Consider the following 16,816-nt stretch of genomic DNA (forward strand, 5'->3'; position numbering starts at 1 on the left):
ACATTCTTGGTTAAGAACAAATATCTTCTAACGCATTCTCAGTTAAGAACAAAAATCTTCTAATATATTTCCGTCATTTCAGATTGGATTATCAGCCATAAAGAATGAGTCACCAAATGATTATACCCCATGGCTTTACACCAATCTGTGAAATTAAAAAAAGTGTTAAATACATAAATAAGGTGAAATGACAAGCTATGGACAGAGTCTCAGCACCACAACGATTAAACCACTCGTACACACTACTACAAGTAACAAATATTCTATCTAAGCCAAACAATGTTTTCCCAAACACCCCATGCCTGAACAATGAATAGATTTTATTTCCACAGTGATCTTCTCTGGGATACGAACTGCAATTGAACCTTGACTTCAATGATATCGAACCTGTACTAAAAAAGGGGAAATAACAGTAATAATGCCATGGCAAAGGTAATCTTATTTGCATCCATTTTACAGACAAAATCACCATGTGGAAACTTAATCCAAGAGTAACATTGATTCTGTATTGATCATGTACAACATGATGAATCTTTCATTCTACACGAATTGACACAGAAAAACTCCATTCCACATACCTGATGCCAAAACAATATTCCACCCAGCAGGTTACTATAGAGCATCTCTTCCACCCGTGATCCTCTTTGTGATGTTTAATACTAGCCACAAAATTTATATATCGACGGCATTGATTCTGTACACAGCCTATACCTTTAGAACTATATGATGATGGTAGAAATGATGGAAGAAAAGATGGAGGCTGAGTCAAGCTGCTCTGTTCATTTGATAATTGATTCTTGTTGCAGATTTACCCAACTCTATCCCAGTCCTTATGACACAAAAATGTTGATGCAGTTCCATGGATGGTTGCCATTTGGCAGGAAATGGTGTTAAAATGTGATATTATGACCCAAAGTTCATCTGGATAGCAAGTGCAGATGAACTTAATGATGAGGTCCCAAAAAGCCTCTCTCCTCCAAATAAGAAATCAACTGAGTTGCCATTTCTGCAGGTGTTGGGCATTTGCCATCAACCAGCTCCATTACAACCTGAGTGGTGCCCAGACATTATCATGGTTAGTAAAACAAGTTACTTTTTTCACCCAAGGGTCATTCAAGACGGAAATAAATCTGAAAGCTGCTTACAGCTACTCCTGCAACCTATTCTCAAGGCTTTCAAGGAATAATGATTGCAAGTGTCTCTTACCTCACAATTTAAGGGATGCTCATAAGGATCATCTACTCCCGTGAAACCTGAAAGTTAGAAGGCCTCATAGTGAACAGCATGACACAGGACCAAATCCAGCATTACATGCTATCCGAGAGTAAAGTTCTTATGAAGATCTTTATCAAAGATAGGGGCGAAATTTAATATACTTTATATCTTTCACATCAATCTAAAATTTATTACTGCAACAATGAAAATCTTCAACATAACAGAGAAGGACAACATTTAATATATCTTATGCCACTCCCAATCACTCCCACTTGATGGTATCAACCATAGAAGACCTGAATGTTTAGCCTAAAGGAGAAGCACTTCCTCTTTTCTACGTCTCCAAGGGCGAAGTCCTTACAAAGCTAGTAGCTAAATGGGCAATGCATCAAATCAGGTATTGAGAATGCACGTGTCACACATGTTGTTTCGCCTTTTGCGTGTAGTGTATGCACATGCGTGTGCTCATGCATCGGCATGCAATTACTGTACATACACATAGCCTATTTCTATACAAACTTGAGAAAACATGAGAGAGAGACATGGTACATGAGAACTTTTAGTGCTGTCTAGAGACCATTTCTCCCTTAATCCACAGATCATTGGCAACCCCCTCGCCCAAAAAGAAACACAAATGCCCACTCACTTAGAAACCAATGAATGAGCTGCCCAGTCTCCCCCCAAAAGGAAAAGCATAAAGGTTGTCACCCAGCACTTCATATACGAGATATAACACAGAGATAAAGTGAGAGGCTTCAGATCTTTGGAAGACCGTAAAGGTATATGAGTACAAAGCCTAAAATGTCAGGTACAAATCTAGCTAGTGTGGGGACAGCTATGGGGATCTCATCATCAGCTCACACAATAAAAATGGATATAGCCAACTCTTTTGCCATTAGATGCATCTCTCAATGTATATGAAGGACTATACAATGTTGAGTTTTGGATTGAGTGGAAGAAGTGTGGCATGCCTATCTCTAGAGATCTATCACAAGCGAATGATTTGTAGAAAATGCAATATAGTCCTTGCCTATGACAGGCTCACGGGCATTTGGCTCATGAAAACTGCCCAGACGAAGCTCGCCATCTAACAAGCACTACCATCACTCCAGTAGTCTATCTGGCCAAGCCGAATAGTAACAAGGAGATAACTGCCATCCTCATAGGTCAACCCTCGCATGAGTCTGCATGTCATGCTCTCTGGGTGTCCCCTGATGCCTCTGGCCCAAGTATCTGGAGTGGAAGAAGTCTATGATCAACCTCTGGCTGAACTCCGATAGACCCTCCTAGTCTCACCTCTGCAATCGAAGATGTCCGTCTCTATGACATGAGAAGACATAGAGACGGACATCTTCGATTGCAAAGGTGAGACTAGGAGGGTCTATCGGACATGTGTGCAGTATGTGTACTCCACCTTGCGAAGGCTTCATGGCTCCTCCTATGCTATATTTATGGCTACATCCGGCTCCAATAGACCATGATACTACCTTTGCGATGTAAGGACAAGCTGAAAGAGATGACTATGCATGAAGCAAGTCTACGAAATTCTTGAAGATCGAAAGTGTCTTTGACCTACCGAGGAGCTAGGCAAGTATGAGCTTGTGTTCTTCAGACTCACCACACCCATCTCCCCATCTCTCAGTCTCCGCTAGTTACTATGTATGAGCTGATGCAAATTAGTGATATGGCACATCTCGCTTACTAGACGTGTATGTATGTGCACCTACGTGTATGTATGTGCACCTAGTTCCAGTGTTCCAGCATATACCTAGATGAATCCAGGAACATTCCCAAACTCATCCTCTAAAAACACAACATAGTGCAGTTTCAATCTCACGAGAGTCACTCATAAGACTGAGAACCATAAACTCCATCATGCATAGCAGGGACTAGCCACTGACGTCATCAGTGCCCAACAGTGGGTGTAGACCATAGTATAAAAGTATGCTCTCACACATACAAATCCACACACCCACACATACTTGAGCGTCCATTTATACAAAGTCTTCGTACTGAGTTTATGTCGGCACTCCGGAGGTGAAGGGCAAACTCAGCCATGACGAAGGCTAGCACTAAAGGAGAAGGCTAATCAAAAAGTAGTCCAAATCTCTTCATTCAAGCTACAACTGCTTGTGAAGTCTAAACGATTTCATTTTAGTCTCTCCCAAACGAGCATCTAAATCTAAATCTAGCTGGTAGGGCAATGCACCAGTTAAGATAGAAAGAATTATCGCAATACCAGCAAGCCGCAACTTGGACGAAAACTTCACAAGGTGAAATTTGCATATCCGCTAATACGGCAGAAGCATAGTGTTCCAGCATGCCCTCTATTGTCTCCCACCCTCCATCCCATATGGTTCAATAGATACAAGGCCCCTCTGTTCCTGTGGGATATCCAACAATAACTAACTCTACATCTGAGCTTTGAAATGACGCTATGGTACTTGAGACCTCACAAGAATTTAAAAGTTTGCTTTTATAAGTTTACTAGAGTTTTGAGGCAACATCCAAGCAAAGATGCAAAAGCCAGCTAGCTTGCATCTTCATTTTGATCTTTTAGATAAATTGATACACTTGCATCAATCATACATCTCTTTTGTTCTTTACACGGTTTTCATTAAGAGTATAGGATGAAGTGTGGGAGTCCCATAGCAACGAGGAGCCTAAGACAAACACGGCCAAAGTCACCACTAGAGAGCTAGAGCTTTTCTTGTGCATAGAGCACTGCTTTGTTCATATATCCAAGGGCCACAAGGAGGCTTGCTACGTGGACAGCGGTGCCTCAAAACACACGTCCAACAAGTAGTGGTTCAAGACCATGGAGGGAACCCATCCTTACTTGACGGTGACCATGGGAGATAATGGGAGATAGCTTGACATGCCCTGTGAAGGGGGTTGGCAGTATTTCGTTCATCACCACAGCGGGTTAGATGTCATATCCTATGTGTTGTTTGTTCCAATTTGTGCAAGAATCTACTCTCTGTGAGTTAGACAGATAAGCATAAGATGTCAATACTCTTCAAGAATGGCAGAAGTTGAGCATTCATGACTCTTCAGATCTAGTAGATGCCCGTAGGTATCGACAGTTGGTGGGCAGTCTGCTTTATCTAACCAACACCAAGCCGGACATCTCCTTTGCCATTCGACTGTTTCGTCAGTTCTCTGCGAAACCCAAGGAGAATCACTAGAAGGCAGGTCTAAGGGTGGTGAGGTATCTGAAGGATACTTGCACATATAGGATTACATACACCACATGGATTAAGTTAGTCAGATTCCGTGACTCAAATTGGGCAAGTGACAGCAATACCAGGCATTCGACTTCAGGGTGCTTGCATCAATGGCCATTTCCTGGCTGAGCAAGAAAGAACCCTCAGTTTCCCTGTCTTCTACAGAGGAAGAGTACCGAGCTGCGCGCACTGCAGCATGAGAGACATTGTGGCTCAGGTGGAAACTTGACGATATGGACATGTTTCAAGAGAAGGCGATGGTGGTCATGTGCGACAACCAGAGTTGCATAGCCATCGCGAAGAACCCAGTGTTCCATGCACGGACGAAGCACATTGAAGTCCATTACCACTTCGTACAAGAGCTCATCATCAATGATGCCAAAGGGCTGATGTACTGTCCGACTGCCGACAACCTTTCCAATGTTTTCATGAATGCTCTCCCACGGGAGAAAATGGAGCACCTCATTCAACGCATGGGATCGGCCTACAGTGGCATCATTGACAGCGGGTGTTGGAGGTCAATGCCACCCACTTATGAGCCCCCAATTTGTGGGGACAAGGGGGCATTGTAGTATCGTACCATCACGGGGGGGTGATGTGTTGGGGGGGCTATGGGCTGCAGCACAGGCAGCAAGCAGCACCAAAAGGCAGCCAAGGGAGGCTCTATTTATAGACCAACCCCTGGAGCTGCTTGGTCCAGCCAACCAGGCTGGTCGGCCATATACAGTAGAACCGACCTGCTGATCGGCCTGCTCAAGGGGGCTGGCTGCCCCAATATAAAGTCTGCTTCCCCCCTTTCATTCCTCATCAGGCACAGCAACAACGAAAGCCCTCAAAAGGCAGTGCAAGGCAGGAGTAGACTTGTAGGAGAGTTCCAGATCATAGCCAGCCCCTTGCTGGACATCTTGTGCTCACCCTGAGCTAGGTTTTGCCCACCATTTGGTGGAGGAATACATCTGAGTTCTCTCTCATATTCTCTCTCTTGTATACGCTGTCCATACTCTATCTGTTGAGTGAGGTTCTAGTGTGTGGTCTGCATCATTGAGTGAGTGAGACTAAGCTGTTCCTATTCCGCATAGAGGTTGAAGGTTTGAGTGATTCTATGATCTATCCCTCATTTCCAACATATACAACCAACCGGTTCCTCGATCCTACAAAAAAAATAGGAGGTGCCTGCACGTCATGCCTAACAAAGTGCTCCTACCTTTCAACGATCTTCCTAGACCCTGGTGGACCCACCACGCTCGAGAGACATGATAGGAGTATTACACTCATCAGATCTCCATCACCTATAAGTGTGAAACTCTCGTATCTGTTTACTAACAACTATGAGTCCGATTGTTGTTCCAATCACTGCCAACCAAGGGCCCATGGTCTGAAAAAAATGTCACACCACCATGTTATCCGGTTGCCCCATGCACTTCTCACATGACTATGTAGCACTCATCACTTATCATTTGCATTATGCATTGTAGGATTTTTCACGTCTCATAGAACCATCGGTCTTTCGAAGACTTTAATTAACTTTCTTTGGAGTGGATGCTTGTTTAGTAGCTCCACCCACACAACTTGTTTGTTTCAGGATTTGTCACAATCCCATAGACCCATCGGTCTTTCGAAGACTTTTATAAACTTTCTTTCTTGTTATTTTTTTCTTTCTCCTGATTTATGTTCTTAATATTCTTCAAAAGCAAATGTACAAGCGTAAGTTGGTTGGATTGCTAGAAGCGATGAAGCAGTGCTCAGCCTCATTTTGCTGAGCCTTGTTGCGTCCAGTTTATGGTTCCTCATTGATTGTATACGCCTATTATTGACAGCCCGAAAAATTCATTACCATTTGAAAGCCGTGAGAGCTAAGGCTTTGTCCAAGAGCTGTTAGTCACAGATTTACCGTTCAACATCTTTAGGGGGTTTAGAGAGCTATAGACTTGCGATGAGAGGATGCTTGGCTGCATATTTGGGTTTTTGCTCCCACCAGACTCAATGCAGGGGAACATGCCTTTTTCCACGACTTGAAAATTTGCCAACATCTCCTTCATGATGCAGCTTCCTTTCTTTCTTGATACGGCTACACGCTAGAGCTAGGCCTGGTGGTTTGTATCCACGATGCTGTCAGAGATGACTTCCTCATTTTCTCTGCAAACGTTTCTTTTGTTTTGACCAAAGTTTTGATAAGGTTTCATAAGTCTCTCCATTGGATGACATGCCGCAGGGAATATTGAGCCTCTTCTTTCCGCAATTCAAAGGCTCTATTAGCTTATTCAACAAATTGGTTGGCTGTGTTACTACAACCTTTCTTATTCTTATATTTTCTCCTTTCTTTCGATCCAGTTTCCTGCACTTTGACAGGCTGAGATACTAGCATTGTATTCGGTGCATTATCTTTTCTTTGTACTCATCATGGATGCACTAAAACTTGCTCATTAATTAAGAAATTTTCGAGAACCAAATTTACAACCTAGCAAACTAAGAGCAGGCGGCTTCTTATGCAAGAAGGAATCTAGAATGAGGCAAATGGCAAGAAAAAGAAGCCGAAGTCAAACGACAAAAAGATTCTTCATTAGGAGAGCCACAATGTAAGGCCTTGGCTATCATTGGCCTAGGGCTTGCTGACAACCTAATCCATGTGGATCTGAACAAGACAACAAGTGAAGTTTGGACTAGGCTTGAAAATCTTTTTGGACATAAGACTATTAATTCAAAAGTTTTTCTTAACAAAAAACAAATTAGTTTTGAAGATGAAGAAAGGAGAGTCAAGAGAGTCACTAATGAAAACTTGAGCAATCTAGGATCCATCCTTCAGCAATTGGCTGCCTTGAAAGCCACAATTGGGAAGATGGCCAGGTGGCAGTTTTGTTCTCTAGTATTGAAGGTATTTCCAAATACAATGAAATATTGAAGGGTTTGTTGCGATATGCGTACAATGATATGGGAGCTATCCTTATTGATGAGGACCGCCGGATTACAGAGAAAGCCAGGGCTTCGCCAGAACTTGAGAAGGCATTCTTCTCAAAGAAATCAAGAAAGAACGGCAAGTCCCTAAAGTGTATCAAGAAGTTGGACATGCGGAGGATCAATGCTTCAAGAAAATGGCAAAGGAATGATGAAGACGAAGATTAAGATTAAATTGTTGCACGCGCTCAAGAGTGGTTTGTTTATCTTCTTTTATGAAGCTTGCCAACAAGCAATCAAGAGAAGTCCATGTGACCATGGCCTAGAAGGCTCCAGAGTTGCCAAATCATTGGCATATGTGTCTAGATTGTAGTAGAATCATGACAAGTAGCAATTGCCAAATTTAGGGGAGTTGTCCCTCTCCTCTCCATTGTAAATGATTTTTCATATATGATCACGTAGCCTTATGGCTACAACTTTGTACTCTTACTTTTCATTGTGAAATAAAGAAGCCATCGAGGGGGTCTTATGGGCCCTCATGCTGTGCAAAGAGAGAAGAGAGAGGGAGAGATTTGGCAATCATGAAGGGAATCGTTTGAAATGCCTTATGAATGAGATTCGCTTGACGATTGCACATTGTGAGTTTCTCTGTAATGATTGTATTGGTATCGATTCGCTTGACGATTGCATTCTGAGATTCGCTTGGAACTTTGCACTCCGTTTATGAAGGTATGTAGTTGTAATTACTACTTCATCCCACAAGCAGTTTGTATATTACGAAACTTTCAGCATACTTTGGTAAGGTTCAAGTGCTCAGCAAAAATATTTTATTGAGTATGAGATGTAGAGAATTCAATAAACTCATATTGATTTTCGATTGTGGCAATGTGCCTTGAAGTTCCTTAGACTTCTCCTTCAAGAGGTACACCCATGCTTTCCAAAATAATCATCTACGAATATCAAGAAGTAAACTTTTATTCCTTCTAATTTGGCATTCAAAGGACCACATAGGTCGACTCAAATGCTCACTCTTCTAGACTCATAGGACAATTTTATCACCACACTATTACAAAGAGCCTCTAACTTCATCACAACTACAAGGTTACCTCATCACGAAGGAAACCAAAAGGTAGAGCAAGAAGTGACGCAATCATGATGATACAACCTTTATGACTAGACATAGAAGACAAAATCAAAAACCCCGATTCAGTCCTAAACCAAAACTAAATTCAACTTCTCAGATTCAAAATGATAAAAGAGATCATCATGATCTGAATGACACAAAGAAAAAAGGACAATGCTTTTGCTATGGGAAACCTAGTCACTTTGCTTTCGAGTGCCAGAAGGAAATGGCACAAATGCCTAAATGAGGATCTAAACCTAGCCGTAAAGACACCATTAATGTAGTGTAGGCCATCCTCTGGTGGTTCTAGTGATGCCCTATAGGCCATGGTATGTGCCTTGTAGGCATAAATAAAGACACTTATAGTGTTAGTGTCTTTTAGGCCACATAGGACACTTAGTCCTATGTGACACCTAGGACACTTAGTCCTAGGTCTAGGTACTTGTACCTTGTACTCCTTTGTTTTTGGTTTATCTAAGTTTGACGTGACAGGTATTCTTCTGCGACCCTTTGCTATCTGCACTCTCTCTCTCTCATTCGACCCTTCAATGGTATCAGAGCAAGGTTCTTCTTCATGTGCACCCTTTCCGTACAGATCGTACTAGTTGCCCGTACACCTGCTATATTGTGATGTACCTGCTCCATCGTTCAACAAATCTACTATCTTGTGCCATTTCTCCGTACAATCCGTACAATAGTATGGACGTCCGTACAGACACTTACGGATACCGTACATTTCTTGCAGCTGCTGTTCCAGGGACGTCTAGGAGTTTTTCATCGGCGACTTCACAGGCGTCTGTCCACAGCACTTCGCAGATCTCCATCAGCTCGTTTAATTAAAGAGTGATATATTCCATTCAAAACAAATCATACAACATGTGGGAGAGAAAGTACTCTGAAGAAGACATGGAATCCTGTGCTGGTACCGGTACCAAAAGTAAATCCTGCGGCTCCATGATGCTGGCCTCCGTGGGACCCCGTCTCTGGCGACTCTGCATGAAGAAACCGAGGTCTCCTGGCTCTGACTCAAAGAGAGTAAAGGCTCCAGATCCCCTCCCCCAAAGAGCAGCGCCCCACGTCATCAAAAAGGACTCGCATGTAACATATGAGAACAACCTGAAGACACCTGTCCATACCACTGTAGAGCTGGTGCAACTCCATAAGCAGTGCTTGCTAGATTCCTCTGCAAGCTGACAACGCATACACAAGGAGGGTCTACCCATCTGCTGGAGCCGAGTACCCACAGGTATGCCCCTATGTATAGTGAGCCAAAGAAAGTAGGAGACTTTCTTGGCTCTACTGATGCCCCAAAAGTGAGTCCAGTAGCCCAGCAAGAGCTCTGCAGTCCATCAGCTAGTTTAGGCCTTGTACGGCTGTCTTTTCACTTCGGGCTACTTCTATAGCAGATCGCAATCTGTCTAGGACACTCTTCAGGGATTTCCAGCAGCTACATCGTTAGCTCAAAGCCTTTTGAGGCAGTTCCAGCCATCCTGTAGCTGCTCCTTCACCTCGACTTGCTGCTGCTACTCTGCTGGAGATTCTATCTCCATCACAGGTACTTCTACTGGCTAGGCGACCAGCTGGATACAATTTTTCAGTTCGCAATCTGCACTACGCTCTATTTCGAGGCACCTCCAAGTGGCGAATGCTCATCTACAGCAGGCGCCTACTCCACGCGACTTATTTAGGAGCCTCTCTAGAGTTGTCCAATTTGCTCTCTACAAGATCGTACAGCCTCCCCTTTGCTGAACCTACTGCATTGTGACAGTATTTGACTGTCAAACCCTAATTTCCAACAGGAAAATTTAGGGCTTTTGACGTCTAGACCTTCAACCTGTCAATACAATATTTTGGACAAGGTTGACAACTGAAATCTTTCCAAAAATTGAAGTTTTCAGTTAATTTCAGGTTCAGGACTGTCACATTGTGCCACGTCATCACTTAGGTCAACAAAATTTGGGGCTTTTGTGTTGGGAGCTCAATTTCAGCTAGTGTTTGGGAAAGTAAAGCATACTTTTGCAGTTTAAAGCCTTGAGGCTATACATTGGGTCAGATTTGCATACATTGGGTCACATTTGCAAAAATTTCAGTAAAATTTGGGGCTTTTCTATATTTGCCCTCTTTTTGGCCTATTTGCCCTCAATAAATTTGGGGCTTTTGCCAGATTAACTGTTTTTGCAGTGAACATTGCTTGCCGCAGTCATATTTGGGTCAGATCTGCATTTGCCCTTTGATTTGGGTCAGAAATTTGCAGATATTTGCTGTCATTTTTGGACAACCAGCTTTTTGCAGTGATAGCCTTGAGGCTTTTGGGTTTTCAAGTCTTTTTCAGGGTATCACATTTGCTATGGCTGGGAACAATCAAGATTTATTTGGAGTTCTTCGTGAAGATGATTAGTTGGATGGCACCAACTATCCGATGTGGTCTTACCTCATGAAACATATTCTTGTTGCAAAGCATTTGTGGAATAGTGTTTCTGGGGCTGATCTGAGGCCAGCCAATGCTACAGTGGTTGCCTCTACTGCTGGTCCTTCTGCAAGGGGTACTACTCCTGATGCCTCTTCCTCTAGCACTCCTACTGCTGCTCTTCCAACTCAAGAACAGTCAAGATGGGATGCAAGAGATCCAAATGCACATTCATGCATTGCTTTATCATGCAAAAGAATCATTATTCCGCACATCCGGTCTTGCAGGACAGCAAAGGATGCTTGGGATAAATTGGCTTCTCTCTGTCAGATTCGCAATGAAGCTCGTGTTGCATATTTGAGAAGGCAATTACAAGAGGTCAGCATGACTGAAGGTGACTCTATGGATGCATACCTGACAAAGGTCAAGGACCTCATGGAACAGCTTGCCAACATTGATGAGGTGGTGCTAAATTCATAGCTTGTCAGTACCACATTGAATGGACTGCTAGATACATATCAAGGGTTCGCTACAACCCTTCGATTAGTGGCCATGGGTAATCCAGACCACTATTCTTTTGATCAGCTAATTACTTTGCTTTTGTAGGAAGAGCAAAGTAAAGCTAATAGACAAGCCATTATTCCTCATCATGCATTTAATTCACAGCAGACAGGAAGAGGCAAGGCTTCCAAGCCTATGGGCAAGCCAAAATCTACGCATAGCAGCTGCGATTCCTCCCATGCATCTAAAAATACATTAGATAAGTCAAAGAAGAAAAGATGTAACTATTGTCGCGAGCCTGGACATGACATTTCAGAATGCAGGAAGCGCATTGCTTCGGAGAAAAAGAAAGCAGGATTGACAGTTAATGCCTCACATGCTATTGAATCCCATGAGCCAGAAGATGCTTCACAAGCACATGCTCTTCAGGATGATTGGGCATGGGCTGTCCATTAGGGGAAAAAACCTCTTAAAGAGGGAAAAGTGCCCCTAACTAGCTTATTAAATTACATTGGTCACTGCTGAATTATATCTATAATTCTAACACCCCCCTGCAGTGCCAATGTCATGTACAAGGATGATTAATCACCAAACGGATATAAGTTCAGGGCACTGCGAAATGCCTCATACTTTTCACGTGGAAGTGCTTTGGTGAAAATATCTGCAACATTGTCATGTGTGGACACAAAGATCATACTGATCTCTCCTGCATGCAACTTCTCTTTGACGTAGTAATAGTGAACCTCAATGTGCTTCGTGCAAGCATGAAACACTGGATTCTTTGCCACTGCAATGGCACTCTGACTATCAGTGAGAATTGGAGAAGGACCCTCCAATGACAGATGAAGATCAGGAAATAGACGACGCAGCCAGACACATTTAACTGTTGCTGTGAAAGCTACCCTGTACTCAGCTTCACATGATGAGGTAGCCACTGTAGATTGTTTCTTGCTCATCCAAGAAATGCAAGCTTTACCCAAAAAGAAACAATTGCCACTAGTGGACTGCCTGGTATTTTGACAGCGGTGCATCCAAGCACATCACTTCTAGGAAGTGTCTTTTTACTTCCTTGCATCCACCTCCCGTTGGTAAGAAAGTCACTTGTGCCAACAACTCGTCATATTCAGTACGTGGTACAGTAGAAGTTGAGCTTACCGCCATTGATGGCTCAGTTTTCAGACTTTCAGATGTCTTGTATGTGCCTGGTATCACCAAGAATCTCCTTCAGTGTCCACTCTTAACAGGGCTGGATTTCAGGTCATCTTTGAGGATGACAAATGTCTTGTCCGAGACAGAGAAAATGATTATGCCTTGAGATTATCTTGTACTCTGCTGCGTGGGCTTTTTCAGTTTGATCTTTTTGAGAAAAGAGCAGCCCATGCTCTTGCAGTTTCTACTCCTACTGCTGCCATGCAGAATGCAGAGTTATGGCATGCCAGATATGGCCACATGCATTACAACAGCTTGATGGCACTTCAAAAGCACTCTATGGTTGATGCATTGCCACCTCTTGAGATACCTCCTCCACATGCCTGTGAAGGGTGCATTTTAGGCAAGATGCGCAGATTCCCCTTCAAAAAGGATGGTTCAGTTAAAGTTGTCCGAAAATTACAGCTTACACACAGTGATGTCTGTGGTCCCATGAGGACTCCATCATTGGGTGGTCATCTCTACTTTGTTACTTTTATTGATGATTACTCCAATTTCACTTGGGTCTTTGGGCTGAAGCGTAAATCAAAAGTGTTCATGGTGTTTAAACACTTTTCAGCCATGGTTGAAAATGAATCAGGACTCAAGATATAGACATTGCGCACAGATAGAGGTGGGGAATACTTGTCTGCAGATTTTGATGCTTTTCTGAAAGGCAATATTATGCATCAGCTCACAGTGAGGTTGACCCCTCAGCAAAATGGCAAAGCTGAGAGAAAAAATAGAACTCTTATGGAGATGGATAGATGTATGCTGAAAAGCAAACACATGCCTCACAAATTCTGGCTTGAAGGTCTAATGTGTGCCAACTACATCTTAAATCGGTCTCCCACTAAGGCTTTGAAAACAAAAACTCCCTATGAAGTCTGGAATGGGAGAAAGCCTTCAGTGGATCATTTCCGTGTCTTTGGATGCCTTGCATATGCTCATGTGCCAGTTGAATTTTGGCATAGGTTGTCAGATAAGGCAATTAAGTGCATATTTGCTGGGTACAGTGCAGAAAGCAAGGGGTACCGTCTCTACAATCTTGCTACACGCAAGATCATTGTCAGTAGAGATGTGATATTTGCAGAAAATTCAGCTCACACTCAGGCTGAATTTCATATGCCTTCTTCTTCAGAGGATGTTTTTGAGGGGTTACTACCCATTGCCTTGGGTTCCCCTGCTGAGATTTCTGATGCAAATCAGAATTCACAGCCACCTCCCGATGCTCGAGTTCAGCCATAGGATGTCTTGCCACCTCCACAGGCAGTGGAACAGGTGGTTCAGCAAGAAATTGCAGACATACATGCAGCAAAAACAGTCCCAAAATTTCTATTACAGACTCTCAGGGAGAGTAAGATTGATGCTCCATTACCTGGCAGGACTCGCAGTGCAGTAAGGCACATGGAAGGTGCTAATTCAGTGGAATCAGCATATGCAGGTACTCTTCTCGATGAGGAGGAGCTGCAACATTCGAAGAAGCAAAGGACAATGTGCATTGGATGAATGCCATACACGATGAATTGCAGTCCATTCAGAAAAATCAGACTTGGGATGTCGTAGACTTGCCACCAGGTAAACATGCCATTGGTACACGATGGGTTTTCAAGGTGAAACGGAAGCCAGATGGCTCCATTGACAGATACAAGGCAAGGCTGGTTGCCAAAGGCTATGCTCAGAAAAAGGGCATAGATTATGAGGAGACTTTTGCTCCTACATCCCGGATGACCACCATCCGATCTGTTATTGCAATGGCTGCACTTTTTGAGTGGAATGTTCATCAGTTGGACATTAAAACAGCCTTCCTAAATGGAGACTTGTTGGAAGAGGTTTATGTCAAACAACCTCCAGGCTTTGAAATTTCAGGAAATGCACTTCAGGTATGCAAGCTGAATAAAGCTTTGTATGGGCTCAAACAGGCCCCTCGTGCATGGTATGCCAAGATTCATGCCTTTTTGACCAGCAAGGGGCTGCACAATAGTCCTATTGAGAGCACTCTCTACATCAAGAAGGATGGGGAGGGAATTTTAGTCATCATTCTTTATGTCGATGACTTACTGCTCACAGGGTCCAATGAAGATAACATTGCAGATTTCAAAGCTGATTTGCAGACCAACTTTGACATGTCAGATTTGGGGCTGCTTCACTTTTATTTGGGGATCCAGTTCTCTCAAGAGAGACATGGCACTGTTATGTCTCAGTCCAAGTATGTGCAGAAACTCTTGGACAGATTTAACATGCATGATTGTAAGCCCATAGCCACTCCTAGGGAGCCGGGGCTGAAACTCACAATGCATGATGCAGGAGAATTAGTTGATGCCACATTTTACAATTAGGCTGTTGGGTGCCTCATTTATCTCTGCAACACTAGACCTGATATTCAGTTTGCAGTATCTCAGGTGAGCAAGTATATGCACAGCCGAAAAACTATGCATTGGCAGGCAGTTAAGCGCATCTTCCGTTATTTGCAGGGCACAAAGTCTTTTGGCTTGTTATTTCCCAGCAGGGGTGACTTGCAGATGCATGCCTACAGTGATTTAGGTGTTCAGTGTTTCATTGACACTGAAAGCAGATGCATCCGTAGAAGAGTCATAACTGCAAGTCAAAAATGCATATGTATCATCACTACAAGTGGCTGTACTATCCCCAGCATCTGGAGCAGCCAGCCTAGAATCTGAAATGCAAGATAAAAAGGCATAATCCTGTCCAACAAAGTTGGCTGCAGCATCCCCACTGTCAGATGCATGAGGAGCTGAATCTGAAACAGCCATACCGGAGCTGTTTTTCTTCTCTTTTGCAAGCCTTTTCCTGCATTCTGCAATGTGATGACCTGGCTTTTTGCAGTAGTGACAAAAACCCTTCTTCTTGGGCTTACTTGCATCATTTTTAGCCTTTTGTGAAGGCTGTCCTGACCCACTGGAAGGCTGATTTACTGATGTCTTTGCCTGTCCCTTTGTTTTGGATTTAAACTTTGAGAGCATAGCTTGTTCACCTGCACGTGAAGCCAAGTTTTTCCTGGCCTGCTCTTCCTGAAGCAGAAGTCCTATCAACTCATGAAAAGTGAGAGGATTTGTAACCCCCCTCAATGATAAGTTCAGCGAGGTATGAAAGCTGAGATAAGTCTCAGGAAGAGAATTCAAAGTGGTGGTAATCATCTCTGAATCAGGAATAATCTCATCAATGTTCAATAATTGCTCTCTGAGATCCTGTAGCTTTGTGAGGTGGACTGACATGGAGTCACCCTCTTCCATATGTGTATTACTTAGCTCTCTTTTCAACAAAGATACCCTTGCATCATTCCAGGCTGCATACATGCTTTCTAAGATATCCCACGCTGCCTTCGAGGTCTTACATGACCGGATATGCGGAATGATGAATCTTTTCACTCAAAGAGAAATACACGGCAAAGCTAAAGCATCACGTGAATCCCATCTCGTCTGCTTTGGAGTGGTAGGTATAACTGCACCAATAACTTGTGCTGCAGCTGTACCCTGTGCACGACCTCTGCCTCCTCCTTGTTGGGGAGGGGTATTAGGTGCCACATTTGCTGGCCGGAACTCATCCCCACTTACATAGTCCCACAAATTAGGAGAAATCAGAATATTGCGTACTATAAAACTCCAGAGGGAGTAGTTGGTACCATCCAACTTGTCCTCTTGTGAGAGACCACTGAAACCGAAATCATTCTGATTTTGCTCGGCCATGTCTGAGAAAGAAAATACAGCAAATGCAAAACTGAATTCCCTTACTGGGAATGAAATGCACAACTCCCAAAAAACACAGACAAGCACTGGCTGTAAATGCAACTCAGATTTCTACACTTGCACTGTCAGAAATCTGTTCAAGCATCAAAAACTCTCCAGAATCTGCCAAAAGTGCTGCAAAACACTTCAAGCAAGGCAATGTGAAATCTCCAAAATTGCTTCTCCAACACAAAAGCCCCAAAATAGGCCTGAAATTGCAACCAGAAAGGGGCAAATTGACCAAAAGCCCCAAATGTTGTAAAAATTGTGCTCTGTCTGCAAAAGCCCCAAATTTCACTGCGAAATTGCAGTGTAATCACAAAATCCCCAAATTTCTGCAAGAAATTGTACTGCAAAACTGAAAGCCCCAAATTTCGAGCTTGAAATTGCAACCAGAAAGGGGCAAAAGCACAGAAAGCCCCAAATTTCGCAATTTCAACAGAAAGCCCCTAATTTTTGGGCTAAACCTATGAATCTGCCTGCAATGTCTGCTTCACAAGCAACTACGAACCCGAAA

The 16,816-nt window shown here is 43.2% G+C and overlaps 1 protein-coding gene across 1 annotated transcript in view; it reads right to left on the reverse strand.

The window, feature by feature from the left end:
• Positions 1-376: 376 nt before the first annotated feature.
• Positions 377-16,816, reverse strand: part of LOC147880001 (adenylyl-sulfate kinase 3-like) — a 64,407-nt gene continuing 47,967 nt past the window's right edge. Inside the window, exons 6-7 of the mRNA XM_087371788.1 lie at positions 1,207-1,253; positions 377-1,049 (exon numbers count right to left, since the gene is read on the reverse strand). Coding sequence (XP_087227914.1) covers positions 945-1,049; positions 1,207-1,253 — 152 coding nt within the window. The 3' untranslated portion in view covers positions 377-944. The remainder of the gene's footprint in view (positions 1,050-1,206; positions 1,254-16,816) is intronic.

This window comes from Dipteris shenzhenensis, chromosome 33 (assembly GCF_047967505.1).
Source record: "Dipteris shenzhenensis isolate YYH24624 ecotype China chromosome 33, Dip_SZ_1.0, whole genome shotgun sequence".
Classification (NCBI taxonomy): Eukaryota; Viridiplantae; Streptophyta; class Polypodiopsida; order Gleicheniales; family Dipteridaceae; genus Dipteris; species Dipteris shenzhenensis.